Source organism: Syngnathus leptorhynchus, chromosome 3 (assembly GCF_054491065.1).
Source record: "Syngnathus leptorhynchus isolate UIUO chromosome 3, UIUO_Slep, whole genome shotgun sequence".
NCBI classification, from domain to species: domain Eukaryota; kingdom Metazoa; phylum Chordata; class Actinopteri; order Syngnathiformes; family Syngnathidae; genus Syngnathus; species Syngnathus leptorhynchus.
In genome coordinates, this window is record NC_141197.1 from 4,733,206 (window position 1) to 4,754,074 (window position 20,869).

General features: G+C 43.0%; 1 protein-coding gene across 13 annotated transcripts in view; it reads left to right on the forward strand.

Annotated features, from left to right (window-relative positions):
- Positions 1 to 18,990, forward strand: part of ccdc102a (coiled-coil domain containing 102A) — an 83,576-nt gene extending 64,586 nt beyond the window's left edge. For 11 of the 13 annotated variants that reach the window (XM_085907244.1, XM_085907248.1, XM_085907242.1 and 8 more), the window contains 3 exons: positions 2,674 to 2,844; positions 13,696 to 13,799; positions 17,692 to 18,990. In XM_085907244.1, the coding sequence (XP_085763370.1) occupies positions 2,674 to 2,844; positions 13,696 to 13,799; positions 17,692 to 17,827 (411 nt within the window). In that variant the 3' untranslated portion in view covers positions 17,828 to 18,990. Of the gene's footprint in view, positions 1 to 1,072; positions 2,619 to 2,673; positions 2,845 to 3,144; positions 3,586 to 13,695; positions 13,800 to 17,691 lie in introns of those variants that run through there. The other 2 variants (XM_085907249.1, XM_085907253.1) reach the window with 2 other exon arrangements.
- Positions 18,991 to 20,869: the final 1,879 nt, after the last annotated feature.

The window sequence follows — 20,869 nt, forward strand, 5'->3', positions numbered from 1 at the left end:
GGGCCCTCAATCCTGCGTGCTCAGTCCGCTGCTCTTCACCCTGCTGACGCATGACTGCACTGCGACCTACAACAGCAACAGCGTGCTGAAATATGCCGACGACACGACTGTGGTGGGTCTCATCACCGGGGGCGACAAGACTCAATACAGATCGGAGGTCGACCTTCTGGCCACGTGGTGCAGGGACAACAACCTCCTGCTGAACGTCAGCAAGACCAAGGAGATTGTTGTTGACTTCCGGAAGGGTCACACCCAACACCTGCCGCTGACCATCGACGGTGCTGTGGTGGAGAGAGTGAGCAGCACCAGATTCCTGGGAGTGCACATCAGTGAGGACCTCTCCTGGACCACCAACGCTGCGTCGCTGGCGAAGAAAGCTCAGTGCCGCCTGTACTTTCTGCAGAAACTCAGGCGAGCAAGTGCTCCTCCTGCCGTCATGACCACATCTACCGTGGTACCATTGAGAGCGTCCTCTCCAGTTGTATCACTGTGTGGGGTGGTGGCTGCCCTGAATACAACATGAAGGCCCTGCAGCGCATAGTGAACACTGCTAGTAAGATCATTGGGGGTTCACTCCCCTCCCTGAAGGACATTTACACCTCCCGTCTCACCCCCAAGGCGACCGCGATTGTGTGTGATGTGTCACCCCGCTCACTCTTTGTTTGATCTTCTGCCCTCTGGGAAGAGGTACAGATGTCTGCGCTCCCGCACCACCAGACTCACCAACAGCTTCATACTCCAAGCTGTCAGTATCCCGAATTCTCTCCCCGCTCCACCCTCGGGTGCATAACGTCCTGTTCTTTTCTGTTGTATTCTGGCTTTCTGCTGTATGCACGCTTGCTCCATTTTGCTCCTCTTATTTATTTATTGTTTATTTATTGGGTTATTTGCTTATTACGTATTCATCGCTCTTGTCTGTTCGTTTTTACTCTTTGTGCTATTTGCTTGTATGTGTTGTGTAATGTGTCTAGTCACCGTGGGACGGTGGGAAATGTAATTTCGATATCTTTGTGTGTCTTAACATGTGAAGAAATTGACAATAAAGCAGACTTTGACTTTTTGACCTTGATAGGTGACTTGCTGTTGCAAGACCCAACCGAACAAAGATGAAGCAAAAATGAGGATTCTTTGACTTGGCTTTCAGGCGTGGTCTCTTGGAATTTACTCTGCTAGTGGGATCATTGGCTTCCCTGAGCATGCCCAGGTACTGACAGGGGGCGCGACGAGAACGCTGACATTAAGTGACTTAATGTCATTTAAGGAATTCAGTGTTTGAGAGACTGTATTTTCCTAGAATGGATGCATGATGTCTGACCACCTATAAACCCTTTCGTACATGGGTGGGCAAACTTTGACTTGCGGGCCGGATTGGGTTCTAAATTTTAACCGAGGGGCCGAACCAGGATTAGCTGGATGTTGTGTTTGTGTGGAGTAATATAAACAACATGTAAAGGTCATTGCATGAAAGGGTTTGGCCTTTAGTAGGTAGTAAAACAGGGTTATTAAAACAAAGCTTTTTGAAAACAAATGCATTTATTAATAGCATTAAAAAATATATTTCAACAAAAAAACACTATCAGTGATTCTCATTAAATATGACACTGTTATGGACTTCAGCACCTGCAGGTCTGATTTAATAAAATATGTTTATCCTATGAGGCGAAATCAAACGGCAAAAATTCTGACCAAATACATCATCTTGACGAATCAGTAAAAGAATACATCTAAATAACGTAATAAAGAAATCAAAACGGCAATATGGTGATGAATATCTGAAAGTGAGAGCAGAGCTTTAACTCACAAACACCTGGTGACAGAGGTGAGGAAACGGGGAACACTTCCTTAAAGGCGGGCTTAAGAACTTTCAAAGTTAAGATTAGTCGCAAACAGGTGGTGTGTCAATGTCCTTGAGCATCCTGCATTGTTTGAAAATGAGAATGGTCGCTAGTTTCAACCCCTGCTATTTGTACAAATTATTTTGAATTTTTTTTTTTTTTTTTTTTTTTTTTTTTACTACAACAAACTAGAGAAACTCCCCTTCATTTTCAGTGGGAACAGTGTTGTTGGTCGCCCTTTTTTGCGAGTGCATCATAGTTTGGAATAAAATTTGTTGTGGCAATTTTTAGATTGAGCCGAGGTGTTGGTCCGTTAACCTAGAGCTGTGACGGGTTGATGTTGATTTTCATGTGGCTGAACGTCATGTTGCTCAGGTCGAGCCAAATTGTCCACTCTTTTTTAAACACTCGGCACTCAGTGTGCACCTTTCTTTTCCCTGGGCCACTCATTTTAATGGAAGGACTCCAGAGGAAGGTTTGTGGGTGGCTTTGGCGTAAAACTCTATCTAAAAGCTCAGTGCGCGAATTTTGAGAATGCTGTCGTCGCAGCCCACACTCGAAATGCAATCGTGGCACTGATATAAATAGAGCGCGGAGTGCGCCAGGTCCGTACTATTGAGCACGTACGCGCACTTATGAGTGTGCACTGAGCTTTCTGACACAGCTTCTGGGAGTAAATGCGTGGGCAGGCGTTTCCCCATCTACAGGGTAAACACAGTCATTGCAGGGAAAATAATACAATTTATTCAGGTTTGCCAGGCCGGATTACCCATGTCTGCTTTAGTAGATGCTTTATTAAGTCATTAGCCTCACCTCTGGTTTGTTTATGTGTATTCAGGAGTTGTCTGATCTTCGGCACATTCATGCTAAGCTGAAGAAGCAGTTCCAGGACAAGACAGCAGAGCTAGCCCACGCAAACAGGAGGATGGAGGGCCATGTAGCTGAAGTAAAAAAACTGCGACTGCGGGTTGAAGAGTTAAAGAAAGGATTAGGACAGGCTGAAGATGAGGTAAGAACTGAATCTTTGTTATGTTTTGTTTGATTGTTAAGATTGTAGAACAGTGACTTTAATAATTGTGTTATGCCCAATTACAAATCTCTGATCTCAGTCTACTTCACCAATGCATATGACTAGGGCTTGACATAAATGTTGTTACCCTACCAACCACTTTTGACTAGTGGCTTCCCAGAGTTACTAGACATTCAGGATTATACATACAGTGGTACCACTACTTACGAACGCCTATACTTACAAACATTTCGAGATACAAACTGGAACTGAACTCACGATTTTTTTGCATCTACTTAGGAACCAATTTCTGACTTCCGAACCGACGCATCAGCCACCCCTCCTCCCCCTGCTTTGTCTCCTTTGGTCTGCAATTCCCTGTTCGTCTCAGCGTGTTACCAGTGTAAAAAATAAGTACTGTAATTTCTGGGCTATAAGCCTCACCTGATTATAAGCCTCGCCAGCAAAAATTAGGGCAAAATCTTGTTTTTCCATACATAAGCCGCACTGTACTAAAAGCCGCATGTGCCCGTGAGTTATTTACAAAGGCAAGGAAGGAAAACAGCCGACCACACGAGGTGCTGAGCTGTACTCTATGCCAGAAAACTTCCCAATTATGCCATCACATCTAATTTGATCAGTGATCAGAATTTAAATAAAACTGGATTCGCCTGTTGATGAGTCGTTAGAGGACTTGGAAGCCTACATCGACACATTTTATTCTAAATGCGCCTAACAACAAACCTTGGGCCATGAAAACCCGAGCCAAGTCGAACACAAGCGAAAAGGAAATCTCTGACATCAGTGAGTCTATAACATCTATAAAACTACAACTCGAGAAGCTTGATCTCCTCGAGCAACTGACGACTGATGTTAAAAAACTGAAGCCATTTGTGGAGTTTAACAACTCACTCATCGAGGTGCTAAAGGCTGACAATGCGTCACTTCGGACGGAAGTAAACCACCTCAAACATTTGACAGCCAAACTACAAAGAGACAAAGTCAACACCGCAAACTCCATTCTTGATCTGCAGTGCCGAAATATGAGGGATAACATCATTATACATGGACTTGCAGAAACAAAAGATGAAACTCACGGAAGATCAGAAGAACTTGTCAAAACATTTCTTGTCAACGAGTTGAGAATGAAGCCTGAGGATGTTCGCTTCACCACAGTACATCCCCTCGGAAGGACCAGAACCGACCAACAGAGGAGGCCCCGTCCCATTGTAGCTAAAGTCGTTAACTCAAAGATGAAGTCTGCCGTCATGTCGAGGGGCAGAGAGCTAAAAGGCTCTGACTACTCCATCAGCGATCAGTTCCCTCCAGAGATCATGAACAGATGGAGGCTGCTTCACCCGATCATGGCCGAGACAAGAAAAGCCAAAAAGACCGCTCGACTGTTCATTGACAAGCTTTACAGCGACGGCAAACTGTACACGAACCCTCAAACAACTTATTGGCTGAGTGGAAGAGATGGAGACATTAATCCTGAACTCCAGGAGGAACTGTCTGCCAACTTGAAACATGCCACCTCCCCACAACTGTAAACACAGGCGCGTGATGGTGACGTCATCAAAAACCGCGTCCCTGTCGTCATGACACCCATTGAACCTGGAGACGGTGAATGGCTTATTTCTCTCCCCCATCTCACCACTCGTCCTTTTTTTTCCTCTTTTCTTCTCTCTTACATTTATTTTTTCTTTTTTGGCTTGGGAACTGGCCTGAATACAACTGACTAGGTAGGACTAGGCAATTGGCTGTTTGTCTGCTCTGTGACAAAACAGCGGGTAATATCTACAGAGTGTTCTTGTGTGTTTGAGTGTGTGGGTGTACGTGTGTACGTCAGTCAGGCCAGCTTTGGTATGGATGAGTGTATGTATAGGTCCATGGTCTGAAGTGTGTGTCTTTGTTGCTGGATCTCAGTAAATCTCACTCGTTACCCTGTGCATGGCATTTAATGAAATAGACAGTGAAAGAGACGAGGTGGCAAATTGTATTGACTATCATAGAAATATGTTATCAGTATATCCATCCATCCATCCATCCATCCATCCATCCATCCATCCATCCATCCATCCATCCATCCATCCATCCATCCATCCATCCATCCATCCATCCATCCATCCATCCATCCATCCATCCATCCATTTTCTAAACCGCTTAGTCCCCACGGGGGTCGCGGGCGTGCTGGAGCCTATCCCAGCTGTCATCGGGCAGCAGGCGGGGGACACTCTGAACTGGTTGCCAACCATTCGCACTCGCACTCACACCTAGGGACAATTTGGAGTGCTCAATCGGCCTATCAAGCATGTTTTTGAGATGTGGGAGGAAACCGGAGTGCCCGGAGAAAACCCACGATGACACGGGGAGAACATGCAAACTCCACACAGGGAGGGCCGGAGGTGGAATCAAACCCGCACCCTCCTAACTGTGAGGCGGACGTGCTACCCACTGCTCCACCGAGCTGCCCTTGTTATCAGTATATTCCTGAGCAATTAAAACATTTAACAACTATAAATAACTGCTCTTTTTGCATTTAAACATCAGGAGCTTGAATAAACATCATGATGATCTAGTTACTCTACTTACAAACACAGGCTGCAACTTTGGCGTAATTGGCTGCAGTGAAACTTGGCTGAATGAAAGGTCATACACTGACATCTTAAATCTTAATGGCTATAAGTTGTTGACTAAGAACAGATGTGGCAGATCTGGCGGTGGTGTGTGCCTATATATTTCCTCCGCATACAACGTGAGGATTTGTGATGACATTGGCATATCAGACAACCACAGTGACTCCCTTTTTGTTGAAATAAGTGGAAAAAACAGGAAAAACCTCATTATCTAGCGTCCCCCAGATGATCTTGAAATCTCTAGGGCCAAACTGGAGGAAGCATTATTCTCTATAAATAATAATAACAAAAGCTGTGTCCTTCTTGGCCACTTCAATGTTGATCATTCCAAGGATGATGCAGCCAAAAATGACTATAAACTCATTACACTCTTCATCCTTCTTTCCCACGATAAATACTTATACCGGAGTCACTCACTCAACTAAGTCAATTATTGATAATTTCATCACAAATCTTCAAAACGCCACACTTCTGGTATAGAGATTTCTGATCATTTCCCTATTGTATTATTCATTGACCTCCCTGCTAGGCCCCCACCTACTCGTCATACAATAAAAATGAAAATACTCAATGAAGAAACCATACGACGTATAGGTGAGGACCTGCAGACCAAGACATGGTATGGAATATCAAAGTCAGCTTTATTGTCAATATCTTCACATGCCAAGACACACAAAGAAATCGAAATTACGTTTCCCACTGTCCCACTGTGACAAGACATATAACACAGTACATACATATATGATCGTAATGAATAAATAAGCGCGATGAATAAATAATCGTAATACCTTCACCTTCATCTTCTTCCGCTTATCCGGGGTCGAGTCGCGGGGGCAGCAGCTTTAGAAGGGACTCCAAGACCTCCCTCTCCCCAGCCACTTCCTCCAGCTCATCCCGGGGGATCCCGAGGCGTTCCCAGGCCAGCCGAGAGACGTAGTCTCTCCAGCGCGTCCTGGGTCGACCCCGGGGTCTCCTCCTCTCCTTCCTAATAATCGTAATATTTAATTAATAATTTTATTGATGTTGATGCTGCATTTGAAATTGTTAGGTTTGTTCCCAGTTCTTTATCTTTAATGCTCGCTATGCTAACAGTAATTACCAAGAGTCAGCCTTCACAGTTTAACTATTTAATGTATAACAGAATGATCGAGACACAGTTGTGGAACCTTCTCTGCTAGATGCGGAAGGTCTAACTCCCACCACCAGGGTTTCTGCTCTGATACTATTCTGGGCCGCCCTCCTGCAAGGAGGCGACTCTGCCTAGCTTGTGCGATAATGTGTGACCTTGTAGTCTTAACTGAGAGCGACCTCTACGTATGTGCAAAGAGTGTCATAGAGAAAGAAAGCTAATGAAGCAAGAGAAGGCTTACAGCGATATAATGACATACCTCAAGCTACCTAGCTAATCACATGTGCCAAAGAGGCCTATTCTCAGATTTCCCAAACATTTTTTTGAATATCCATGCTTTACTACCTACTAAAGGCCAAAACAATTTATGCAATGACCTTTACATGTCATTTATATTGCTTTACACCAGGGGTGTCAAACAAATTTTTTTCGCGGGCCGCATTGTCGTCATAGCTTCTTTCGGAGGGCCATTATGACTGTCAACCCAAATAAATGTATGAGCACCTCATATTATATACAGTACAGTAAAAGCTACGAAACAAACTGACAAATAACTCGTTTTCAAATCAGACGAGTGAAAACTGGTCAGATATAAAAAAAAAAAAAAAGATATTAAAAGTGAAGACAATTTGCAATTCTAGTAATGACACAAATTTGATGCACAATTTGTCTTCGCGAGACACTCAAAATGATGTGGCGGATCGTATCTGGCCCCCGGGCCTTGAGTTTGACACCTGTGCTTTACACAAACGCTACACCCATCTGGTTCGGACCCCCAGTCAAAATTTAGAACCCAATTCGGCCCGCAAGTCAAAAGGTTTGCCCACCCCTGAACTATACCAACAAAGAAGTGCCTGTGTTGCATACATACATAGGTGTGGCGTTCGTCTGTTCAACTAAATGACCAAGTAACTCAGGTATCGATCCTATACTCAGTAAATACAGAGCCAGTGTTGCAGATATCGGTACCAATACCGATACTTTCACTGAGAAAAGATATTTGCATGATCATTGAATTATTTTGTGATTTTTCCTTTATTTATTTATAATTATGATCATAATAAAACACAGGACAAATATTTCAAGCAAATAAGCAAGCATAATGTTCGTTTGACAGCTAGTCTAACTTCAAATGATTAGAGCAGGGGTCGGGAACCTTTTTGGCGGACAGAGCCATAAATGCCCATTTTTTAAAAATAATTTCCCGTGAGAGCCATACCATTTAAAAAAAAAAAACGATAGGGTTAGGGTTACCAATAATCCTCTTTGGGTTCTTCACAGAAAAAAAAGTCCATGCACCTATGCAGCACAACCAGTACCACTACCAGTATGGTTGTGGAGATGGATTTTATCCCAGTAGATTTTATTATGATGGACAGTCTTGGCACACAGTGCTTTTTGGTGGATTATACAGTGCATCCTAACAGCCTCACCTCTGCTCTCTTTTACCTTGGCGCAGACCAACGATGCCATTCCTTTGCACTCGCCAGTCATGGCCGGAGCTCCGTCCGTTGTTACTCCACAGAGCTTGTCCCATTTAAGCCCCATCTTTTCAACTGCCTCTGACAAAGCTTCAAAAATATATTTTCCTGTCGTTGTGCCTTTTAGGCTCATCATATCATGCAGCTCCTCCGTACAGCAAAAATTATCATCTACTCCCTGCAAAAAAATTAACAGTTGCACTGTGTCTGTGGCGTCTGTGCTCTCATCGCATGCTATTGAGTAAAAATCAAAAGCACAAGCCTTGTCTCTCAGCTGGAGTTTCACGTTAGCTGACAAGTCCTCGATTCTCCGTACCACAGTGTTTCTGGATAAGCTCACATTGTTGAAATCTGGCACTTTTTCCTGAAAAACTGACAACGAGGCTGACGATGAGGCTGACGATGAGCATGACGATGAGGCTGACGTCAGCGGCGCACATAGTTCCGTGAGTCAACAGCTGTTTTTTTTTTGTTGTCTTTTTTAGTGACACACCGGATGAAGATTCCGATGGGTGTAATGATTAGGAGTCACACGGATGGTTCGAAAAAATTGTTGTTTATATTATTGTTATTTGATATAGTTTATACATTGTTATATGGGCCTGTGGAATAATTTGAACTGCAACTGACGAGTCCGACGTCAGTGGCGCGCCACACACGCGGCGTTGTTTACATAAAGGACGAAGGTTTCGATCGATGGATTTAATGATTTAGAGTGACAGATGGTTCGATAAAATTGTTGTTTATATTATTGTTATTTGATATATAGTTTATATATTGTTATATGGGCCTGTGGAATAATTTGAACTGCAACTGACGATGAGTCCGATGACAGCGGCGCGCCGCATACGCGGTGTTGTTTACATAAAGGACGAAGGATTCAATTGAGGGATTTAATGATTTGGAGTGACACAGATTGTTTGATAAAATTGATGTTTATATTGTGGAATAATTTGAACTGCAACTGACGACGAGTCCGTTGTCAGCGGCGCGCCGCACACGCGGCGTTGTGTACAGAAAGGACAAAGGATTCAATCAATAGATTTAATACTTTGGAATGACACAGATGGTTTGATAAACGTGTTATTTATGTAATAGTTATTTGAATAACTGTGAATGTTACGTCAGGCCCGTTCTCAGCTCCTCGTTTGTGTTTATGTCACGTTAGCATACCGTATCATATAGCCTGTTGTTGCTGGTTCATGTCTGTTCTTGGTGTTGGATTTTCTCAAATAAATTTCCCCCAAAAGTGCGACTTATACTCCGTTGTCACTTATACATGTTTTTTTACCCCCTTTATTGTGCATTTTATGGCTGGTGCGACTTTTACTTCGGTGCGACTAATACTAGTCCGAAAAATACGGTACCGTATTTTCATGTTCAAAAGACGCACTGTAATAAAAGGCGCAGTCTCAGTTGTGTGCCATGACTGTGTTTAACACACACATAGGGTGCAACGGCTCATAGGGCGCGACTTTTATATAAACAATCCACGCGCACACACTGCAAATCCACGCCCACACTTCCCCCGTAAACGTTCTCGTTTAGTGTGCGTATTTAAAAATGAAGCGGGAGCAAAACTGAGTTTGGTATTCACATTTTTATTACCGGTAATGGTCATCAATGGAATCCTTCGATGTCGTCATCCTCTTTTTTCGCATTGAAATCTCCAACTGGCATGCCAGGTTCACTTTCTGAACGGTCACTTTCTGTGGCGTGTGGCTCCTCGGCTATGATGCCGGATTTTACGAAAGCTCGCACAACAGTGCCAGCAGACATGTTAACCCAAGCATTCACAATCCATTCGTAAATTGTGGCGTAACTCGCCCGGCGCTGCCTTCCACTCTTAGTGAAACTGTGCTCTCCATCGATCATCCATCGCTCCCACGTCGCTCGCAGCTTTACTTTGAACGGCCGGTTCACTCCTATGTCCAGCGGTTGGAGTTGCTTTGTCGTCCCTCCCGGAATGACAACAAGCTCAGCGTTCATTTTCTTCAGCAGTTTTTTCACATCGGCTGTGGGATGGGCACGCAAAGTCACAGATCAACAGCGATGGTGATTGGTGGAAAAAAAACACCTAGTCTCCACACATACACCTCCCTCAGCCACTCAATCATAATTTCCTCATCCATCCAGCCCTTTTCATTTGCCTTAATGATGATTCCTGCTGGAAACTTCTCTTTAGGCAAAGTCTTTTTCTTAAAATTCACCATAGGCGGCAGTTTCTGTCCATTAGCATGGCAGCCAAGCACAACCGTAAAAGAAGACTTTTCGTATCCCGTTGTGCGTATCGCGATCGTCTTGGTCCCATATTCTCCACAGTGTGATTCACCGGGATGTCGAAAGTGAGCGGCACCTCGTCCATGTTGGTGATGTGGCTGGGCTGGATGTGTTTGTCGGCGATGCGTTTGCTGCAGTAGGAGCAAAAGATGGCCAGCTTTTCATTATAATCCGCTAGAAGTTGCTGCGCCAACGTAGTCCTGGTCCGGTTGGAAAAATGGCACCGTTTCATGAAACGAGCGCACCAAGATGGACCTCCTTGAAAATGTTCAATTTTCATTTGTTCTGCTGGCGTTGCTGCTTTTAGTCGAATGGTGACCGTCGAAACGCTTCTCCCACTCGTTCTTTGCTGGATGATCCACTGTTCGAGACTGAACTCTCACTCGGGCCACCTCGCCTTACGTCCGCGGAAACTCAGCTGCGTCTTCTTGACCTGTCGGAGCTTGTTTTCCAGCTTCTTCCACTTGCGAACCATTGATTTGTTGATATCGAATTCTCTCGCGGCTGCTCGATTTCCATGCTCTTCCGCATAGCTGATGGCCCTCAGTTTGAACTGTGGTTGATACGTGTGTCTTTGCCATTTTCACTGTTACAACGATGTTTTGCATGACACATGTACCCGTTCTTTTATATACAATCCACGCCCACACTTCCACTGCCCACACTTCCCCCTTCAACTTTCTCATGGTGTTCTCTACTACATCCGCCTTCAACAACAACAACACACACACAGGGCGGGGCGTACTGCAAATCCACGCCCACAATTCTCCCTATAACATTCTCATGGCGCTCTTTAATATTTCCGCCTTACAACAACAGACATCAGGACCACCGCATGATAGAGCGCGCCGCACAAGACGCCTAATAAGCGTGAAAATACAGTATTTAAATTAAGTCTAGAAAATATTTTTTTGTTCATAAAAACTAGAAACCAATTAATGTCATATGACTCATTATTTCTGGAAATGGAAATAATTAGGCTAAGTCCTAAATGTTCTTTACGCGGTGTGCAGAATTATTAGGCAAATTATATTTTTTCGGCTTAATTTAGTTTTTGAACTACTGTTCTCTCGTTCAATCAAACTGTTAATAAACAAGTGTATTCGTGTGCAAAATTATTATGCAACTAAAGTAAAAATTAAAATTTCCTATTTATTTGTTAAAGTGAGAATAATAAATAATTAAAAATTGACCAATTAACATTTAAAAGAAAATCAGTGATCAATATAGCCACCCTTCTCTCTAATAACAGTTATAAGACTTCCATCCATAGAGTCAATCTCTTGATGATTACATTTTTGTGCAGCAACAACCACACCCACCCAGACATTGTTCAAAGAGGTGTACCGATTTCCTTCAGCATAAATGTCCAATTTAGAAAGAGGCCACAATTTCTCAATAGAGTGGTTAGGTCATGTGAAGAAGGTGGCCATATCCGATCATCATCAAAGCCTTTATCGGCAAGCTACTAAATGTAGTACAGTATATTCATGACCATAAGGCACACCTAAAAGTAAATTTTCTTCAAATAATGCGGTGCACCGTATGTGTGCACTGAGTTCCAAAATCTGTCACTTTTGGCATCCCGGTGGACCACACTGTCGAGAAGAAGGGGACCAGCACGGTAGTGACACGCACAACGGATTTGAGAAGTCAGCTTTTACAGTTGTGCTAGCTTGCCATGCTAATGGATAGAAAATGCCATCTATGGTGATTTTCAAGAGGAAGACGCTGCCGAAAGAAAAGTTTCCAACTGGAGTCATCATTAAGGCAAATCAAAATGACTGGATGGACAAGGAGAATATGCGTGGCGGAGTGAGGTCTACGTAAAGAGACCAAATGTTTTTCTTCCACGCGTCAACGACCTTGTTGATCTGTGACTCCATGCGCGCCCATCTCACAGCTGCTGTGAAAAACCAAGTGGAGCAAACAAACTGAGATTTCCATTCCTATTCCAGGAGGGTTGACAAAGGAACTCCAAGCGCTGGATATCGGTTTAATCAGGGCGTTCAAAGCGAGCGTCATAGGAGCAACGGATGACAGAACACAGCTTTACAAAAACTAGCTTTACGAAAACAACGTTATCCTCGGCGACTCGCAAGCATTTGCCCGTCCTTTTGGTACATCTCAAGGCAAAATTAGTTAACCTGTGAGTAGGGAAATCAGCTTATAACTCACTGGCAGCAGTGATGAGACAACATCCGCATTATTTTCGGCAGTATTTTGCCGCTACTTTTGTCACATTTTCCACTTGTTAACTTACGCGGAGAACTAAGTGTTTTTACACCGCCACAATATGAATTTGCGATTGGGTTTTTATCATTTGTAGACGAGTTATTGAGCTGGATAGATCTAGGGCCTACTCAGCAAAAGGTTCCGACAGCTTGGCAAAGGTTTTGGAGGAAAAAAACGAGGATCGTGCCAGGGAAATAGACAAGTCGAATGGGATCATGAACTGCTTCAGATGGGCATTTCTCGAGAGCAGCATCATCCCACAACTCGGAACACAGTCCGCAACCACGTGCCTGACGGAACATACTCGTAAAGTAGATGTCCCGGGGAAGGTTTTGTGTATCAGCCCCCCAGACCCCCGGTTACTTTTCAGTGTTTTTTTCACATTTACCATTCTCATGCCTGCACATGACTCGTTGATTAAAATTATTTACTACACGTTTCAGCCTTTGCTCGAGAGCAGCAAGCTGCCAAGCTGGCCCTGTAGTAAGAGTTGGAATTTTATTTTCTTCTCCTCTAATAATTTTTTCCTCTAACAACAAATAAACAAGATATGGCGGAATATTCCTTTGAATTTGCTCCACAACTATTTTTACAGCTGAATGGACTATTAATGGGGGGAGATTCCGCCCTACGATTGCTGTTCTAGGTAGCTGCCACTATGTTTGGCATCTTAATAATTGTCAATTTGTATTCTGAGAGAGGATATTGTTTGTGGTTTGGGGTGTGCCAGTAATATAGAGGATTTTCTCACTAACACAAAAGCTAGTGCTGTCCTACCTGGTCGAGGGCTTGAAGCCTGCTCAGATGAGTCAAAACCGTGTCTAAGACGAGAACAGCTGTGAACGAGCCTGTGGGCTGAGAATAAAATTGACGTTAGCTTATTTAATAAGTATTTAATACGAAATATATTGTTTTAATACAAAATATATATGTTTTTCCTGAACTTTAGTAATCAAGTTAACAGGTTTGAGCATTATGTTTGAGCGATACCTACAGTAAATTCATTGCTATTGGAGTGGTTGACTGATAACCATATTTGTTTTGCTGTTACTTTTCTTTATACTCACATGAATATGTGCATCTTTGTTAGCTGGATGAGTCCAATAACCAGACAAGAAAACTCCAGAGGTCTTTGGATGAACAAGTAGAGCAGACCGAGAACCTGCGGGTACAATTAGAACATTTACAATCCAGGTAAGAAACATGCAAGCACGCACACCCAAACACGCACACACTCACCCATCCACACACCCACACGAGATTTTATACATGGTGGGAAAATAACTATGCTATCTGCTGCAGGAAACCGTAAGAACAAAGAGCTCTCTGTGATATCTTAATTCTGAACCATTTAATTTTTCTGCATTGTTGTGAAAGCTTTAGCAAGTAGAGATTGCTTTTGTAGGAATAATCTTCTTCCTCGTCTTCCTAGTCTTTTTCCTCGTCCTCTTCGTCATCTTCCACATTGTTCATGAAGTAATAAAAATAAAATTGTATTTAGGTACATTTTAAATCTTGCAATAATAACAATATTGTGGCAGAAATAAGAAACATCTTTATTCTGACTGACTACCAACAAGTGGGACAAGACATGAGTGATCAAAGAACAAAGACAATATGATGTAACTAGGAGCATACAGAACAAAGACAATACGATGTAACAAGGAGCATACATATAACGCCCCACCCTGTGGTCCTACAGTCTGCCACACGTCCCCCGCCCCCGAACGCTCAGAAGGGCACTCAAAACACATAAAACAAAACTCCACAGGGTCCATGAATCAGCACAGAGACGCTCTGCCAGGCAGATGACCCATACAGAGTTGAGTTTCGGTCAATGGTGTTAGCCGTTGGACTGTGGGTGCTCACAAAAAAGAGGCGTATGTGTTTGCAACATCCTGGGCACTCGGGCAGGGTAGAACTAGTAGGTATGACGAAGGTCGGCCACATCTGTGGTCCAACAAGGACGAGGGCATGGGGGTTGGCACTGCAAGGATAAGGGCGCGGATCTCTCACAAGGGTCGCTGCTGCAAGGATAAGGGTAGGGCACACCGGTGGTAGTTTGTCCAACACAGTAGTCAACAAAGAGGCCCAGTAAGGCACCATGGACCCGACTGTGGCGTGTGACTGTCCTGATAGTTTAGGTCTGACTCAGGAAGCACACATTGAGGCATAGGCAGTAGGATCCGTACAGCGCCGGTTTGGTAGGCAGGATGGCTGAGTTGGGCTGGTTCTGATTGTTTCATGCAGCTATTTTGACGACTTTGGCCAAACTGTGTGGCATGCAGCTGTTTTGACGGCTTGGACCATACTCAGGGAGCACACGCTTAGGTGCAGGCTGTAGGACATGAGCAGCGCCCAATCGACACACCCATACGCCTGCTTTTTGTGAGAACCTTCAGTCCAACAGCTAACACAGTTGACTGCAACTCACTGTCTGGGTGATTTGCCTGCCGGAGCATCTCTGTGCTGCTGAATTACCATCAATTGTCAGGCTGACATGTAGCAGCACCCAGGGCTGCTGGTCAGTTGCTCTCTGAGCTGCCGTTACTGATACCAGCAAGTACGCAGGGCCGGCAGACGACCGCAGCGAAGGAGCCTGCTGGGGAGGCAGAGCATCCAGCAAAATAAGTGCTCAGCAGGTCCTTGCGAAGCTGTTGCTGCAGCCATCCTCGCAGAACGGCCGGAATTAATTTGTCAGACTCACATCATGTGGCGGTCACCGATGTGGAAGAGGAAACATCTTTAATCTGTGCAGGGCCGGTTTTATCATTGGGCAATATGGGCGCCCGCCCAGGGCGCCATCCACGTGGGGGCACATGAGCGCTCTCAAGGAAAAATAAAATTAAAAAAAGGCCAGTTTTCTAGCTCAGTCAATTCCATCTCAAATATGTTCAGTGGGCACTGGGGCGCCCTTATTGTCACGTGATGTCAATTTGCTGCTGAGAGTCGTGTCGGGGTTCTCTGATCTGTATAAATCAGAGTCCCTATCACAAACCTGGGAGGGTTCTAACCCTCTGGAAACGCTCACCTGCCCAAAGGTTAATGCCAACCTGTCTACGTGGATGAGTGCCTTGTCAGAGGTACGTGAAGCAATTGGGCAGCTACAAACCGAATTCGGTTGAAGTTGGGAATCGGTGTCAAATGTAAATTAAAAACAAAATACGACAATTTGAAAATCCTTCTCAACCCATATTCAATTCAATAACATAAATAATAACAATAAAGACAACATATTTAATGACAGCTTTGGGGTAAATTTTATCCCGATTTCTTGGGCCCGCACCTGATCAATACTTAAAATGAGGCATTTACCATTTGGAGGTTGTCTCCAACCTTATTGGAAGCTGACATTTGTCTTCTACTTCAAAAACACAAAAATCCCTTGGAATGTTGCAACTATAGGTCCATCAGTCTTTTGAATGTCGACCAGAAGACCAAGATCCTAGCCGCAAGGTTGCAGCATTCACTGCTCACACTAATCTCAAGTGAGCAGACTGGGTTTATGGCTGGACATAACTCATCTTTCAACACGAGCCGTCTCTTTAATATTATTGGCTCCCCGGAGTCTATGTCCCTGATATGGTAATCTCTTTGGACGAGGAGAAGGCATTTGACAGAGTCAAATGGAGGTACTTTTTGGAGGTGTTTTTTGTTTTGGCAAAGTTTCATTTTGGCTCTGATTTTATCACATAGATTAGATTGATGTATGACCATCCGACTGCACGTATCATTACGAATGTCCTGAGATCTTCTTCTTTCGCCCTCCAGTATCTGACAGGACTGCCCCCCTTTGTCTGCGAATTGCCCACTGAACCAAACTGTCTTTGCGCTGGTTCTTGGACCCTCTGGAGGCTTTTTGTGTCTTTTGGGGTGTTCTTCTGGGTATTGAGGGGGGCTGTGTGGCGGACCTCGCGATCGTTTATGACATTAACATTATTTACATTATTTAGACGTCTATTTAGGTATTTTTCCTTTGTTACCTTTGCCTTTGTTGATTTGCCATTGATGAATTGTAACTTGTCGCACTTATTGGTTTTCTTGTGAGTGGCAGCCTTTTCTAGAAGCCTATTGCGTTGCGCTCATGTCATCAGTATGTCTTTTAGATAACCACTCTGCCATATGAATGCTGCTGGAAACCTGAACCCCCCCCGATCGATCTAACTGTCTGTCAGTCCGTCCGTCATCGACTCTAGCTATCTAGCTATCCGCCCGCCCGCTTATCCATCCATCCATCCATCCATCCATCCATCCATCCATCCATCCATCCATCCACTGAACCGTGTCTGTTTGTTAGAAACTGAATATAAAGATTCGAAAAAAAATGCTGCATTTGAAAAACAACCCGACATCGACTAAGGATAGTAAGCAAGCCAAGAAACCAATGCCTTGGCTTCCTTCTCTGACGTAGTCATGTTGATCAAGCAGACTCCATACAAAAAAGCGGGCATCAGTAAGTCTACCATCGCTCTGTCACTGTTAAATGACTTCTGAGTTTTTTTCAGTGGGGAATTGTAGTACTGACATAATTTTTTTAAATAAAAACTTATCATATAAGTGCTCCCTTTAAGGTATAACAACATTTCAAGTCTGAACTTGGACTTAGACACATCAAACCTTCATTTCTATGTGCAAAATGTTCTTTTTATACATATAAAATAATGTATTTAACTGGCCACACACCTTCCTAAAATTTTACTTTTGTCCTCTCCAAAAGTCTTGGGGGATCATCAAGATGTGTCTTTGCAAGAGTGAAACAAGCCGGTGGTTTGTTGTTGTATTTATTGCTTGATCTATTTATTTATTCATTCGTTTTTGTTTATTTATTTATTTATTTATTTATTTATTTATTTATTTGTGTTTGTTTGTTTGTTTGTTTGTTTGTTTGTTTGTTAGCATATGGTATTGCCTTCTAACTGGATTTGTGACCTTTAACAGGCTTGAATCACTCTTTTGTTTTTCACTTTATAGCTTGAAATATTTTTTCCAGCTGGTTTTACTTTCTGACAGGAATATATGTATTAGGAAGAGTTTGTCAAATACTTTTTTTCTTTAAATTTTCTTCCTTTCTTTTTCTGTCTCGTAGACTTGGACGACAGCATATAAACCCAGGTCTTTTTGCGAGGATGAGATCAGCTCAGTTTACCCCTGATAATACAGATGGTCCAACCAGTGACATGGATGAGGAAGAGGAGCAACTGCAGCTTGAGATCCATGGATGACACAAACACACACATGCAGTGTCATTACTGAGAGGAATGTATATCTTCAAAAATGAGTCAATGTGCACAATTATTAGGCAAGTGTGTATTTTGACCATATGATCATTGTTATGCAATTTTCCAACACCATGCTGTATAATCTTGAATGCTTTCTCATACAAGCATATCAAGTAATGTGTATTGGTGTAATGAGCGATGGTAAGGCCGAAGGAGATTAACACCCTATTTCACAGTGTGCATAATTATTAGGCGGCTTGTTTTTCTCAGGCAAAATAGGGCAAAAAAAAGGAAATGTGACTGGTATAGGCTGGTATTATTAAAGATGACCTGGTTGGACTTTTTTAGTTAAAGATGGATTTAAAATTAACTCTAATATTAAAATAAAAATTAATTAAAATTAACCAATCTCCAGTATTTAGAAGACACTGTCTTCAAGCAGTGGTACAGGAGAAATCTGCATCTTTCAAGAAGACCACGATTTTTATGCAGGACAATACTCCATTGCATGCATCAAAGTACAGTAATCCCTTGTTTTAGTTGGATTGTGTTCATTATGTCTTCAGTACTTATAGCCTTTTGTTTTCTTTTGTTCGGAAAAAAATAATGTAGGTCTTACCTTAAAACTTTTTTCGACAGTTTCGGCGGCAACTTCCACCTTCGTCAGGGAGTGTCACATGATGGTGTGTGACATGTCTTTTCAGCTGTTGTTACTATGAGGGCATGACCCATCTGTCAGATTTGACAAAGGTAATTTGTCAACCCATTTTTCAGTGGGGTAACTTGTCGAACTTTATGGGTGTGAATTGTTTGTCAGATTTGACAGGTGGGTCATGCCCCTTGCTGTCCTCTCGCCGCTCCAAAATGCTCCCTCGTTTATAGCGGATAATTGGTTCCAAAACCACCCCGCGATAAGTGAAATCCACAAAGTAGGGTCACCCTCTACTGTAAATTTTTTTTGTCAATAAATGTACTTAAACCATTTAAGTGCATATGTTATTATTAGAAGGCGGCTCGGTGGCGCACTGGGTAGCACGTCCGCCTCACAGTTAGGAGGGTGCGGGTTCGATTCCACCTCCGGCCCTCCCTGTGTGGAGTTTGCATGTTCTCCCCGTGTCCGCGTGGGTTTTTTCCGGGCACTCCAGTTTCCTCCCACATCCCAAAAACATGCTTGATAGGCCGATTGAGCACTCCAGATTGTCCCTAGGTGTGAGTGCGAGTGCGAATGGTTGTTCGTCTCTGTGTGCCCTGCGATTGGTTGGCAACCAGTTCAGGGTGTCCCCCGCCTACTGCCCGATGACGTCTGGGATAGGCTCTAGCACGCCCGCGACCCCCGTGGGGACTAAACGGTTCAGAAAATGAATGAATGAATGAATGAATGTTATTATTAGAACATTAAATAATTGTTTCAAACATGTACTATATTTTTTGGACTATAAATCGCGGGTTTTTTTCATAGTTTGGGTGGGGGGACGACTTATACTCAGGAGCGACTTGTATGTGAAAGGTATTCACAAATTTTCAAAATTTAAAAATCTGCGATGTAGTGAAACCGCAATAAACGAACCGCGATGTAGCAAGGGATTACTGTAATCTGAACTGCAACTGTGGCGCATATGCGGCGATGTTTTACATAAAGGACAAAGGATTTGATCACGGGATTAAATGGCTTGGGGTGACAGATTGTTTGATAAAATTGTTGTTTATAATTATATGGGCTAGTGAATTGAATTCCAGTTTTTAGGTGAACTGAATCTTTAGAATCAGTTCACTCAAAAGATTTGTTCAAACGAATCGTTCAAAACATCAGTTTTTTTTGTTTCTTTTTCAACATCCCGCGGAAACAACCCATACACATCAAACAGACAATTTATTCGGGTAATTAACACATTTCTGTCTATAATACAACACCTACACGCTGATCCGTTGGCAACAGTCTCTCGCCTGGTCGTGAACGGGAAGTTGCGTCACTGACTCGTTCGTGAACGGAAAATTATGTCCCTGACTCGTAAAGTCCTTCCTCCATCTATCACTCGCTGCTGATTGGTCGTTCGCGAAGATTCACAAATTAGTGACAGACTAGGCCATTGCCAGCCGACACACGTTATGCTGACATTGATGTTTTAATTTTGTATTTGTTGGCTTGTAGTGGTGTTATTATATCGAATGTGTTTGTGTTTGAATAAAAGGTTGAAAATAAACGTTATGCCGACATTTGTTAATTTTGGGGACACCAACTCATATAACAACGTAAAACACGTATACATACCGTAATTTTCGGACTATAAATCGCGCTTTTTTTCATAGTTTGGGTGGGGGGCGACTTATACTCAGGAGCGACTTATATGCGTTTTTTTTTTCCAAAAAAATATACTTGATCATTAACACATTACTTACTAGTACAGTTGATCACCTCACATATTATTTTTAATGCACTGAAAAAACGAATAAAGCAATTCACACTTTAAAGCACAATATTCAAGTTCATGAAACAAATAAACAAAACAAAAAAACCAACTGAAAAAGAAATATAGTTATTTTCAAACTAAACTGAACGAGGGTGATTTAAATTTCACCATTGGCCGTGACGCAACAACTGAGAGGGAAAAGCGCTGTTTTTTTGAGTTTTTAAAAAGCACAGGTCTGGTGAAGAGAATTTAGTGTGGTGATGTAAAAAAAAAAAAAAAAAAAAAAACAGTAGGGGCAGCAATGCAATTTAGGATGGAAGCTCTGCTTGTGATGGACAGCATGCGAGCACTCATCACGCCAGACATGCAAATCACGAGTCCGACGGCGCGCGTACGCGGCATTGTTTACACGATCGATGATCGATGTATTTTATGATTTGGAGTGACAGATGGTTTGGTAATATTGTTGCTATATGATAGTTATTTGAAATATACTTTATATATCGTTATATGGGTCTGTGGAATGATTAGACATGCAAATCACGAGTCCGACGGCGCGCATACGCGGCATTGTTTACATGATCGATGATCGATGTATTTTATGATTTGGAGTGACATAGATGGTTTGATAAACGTG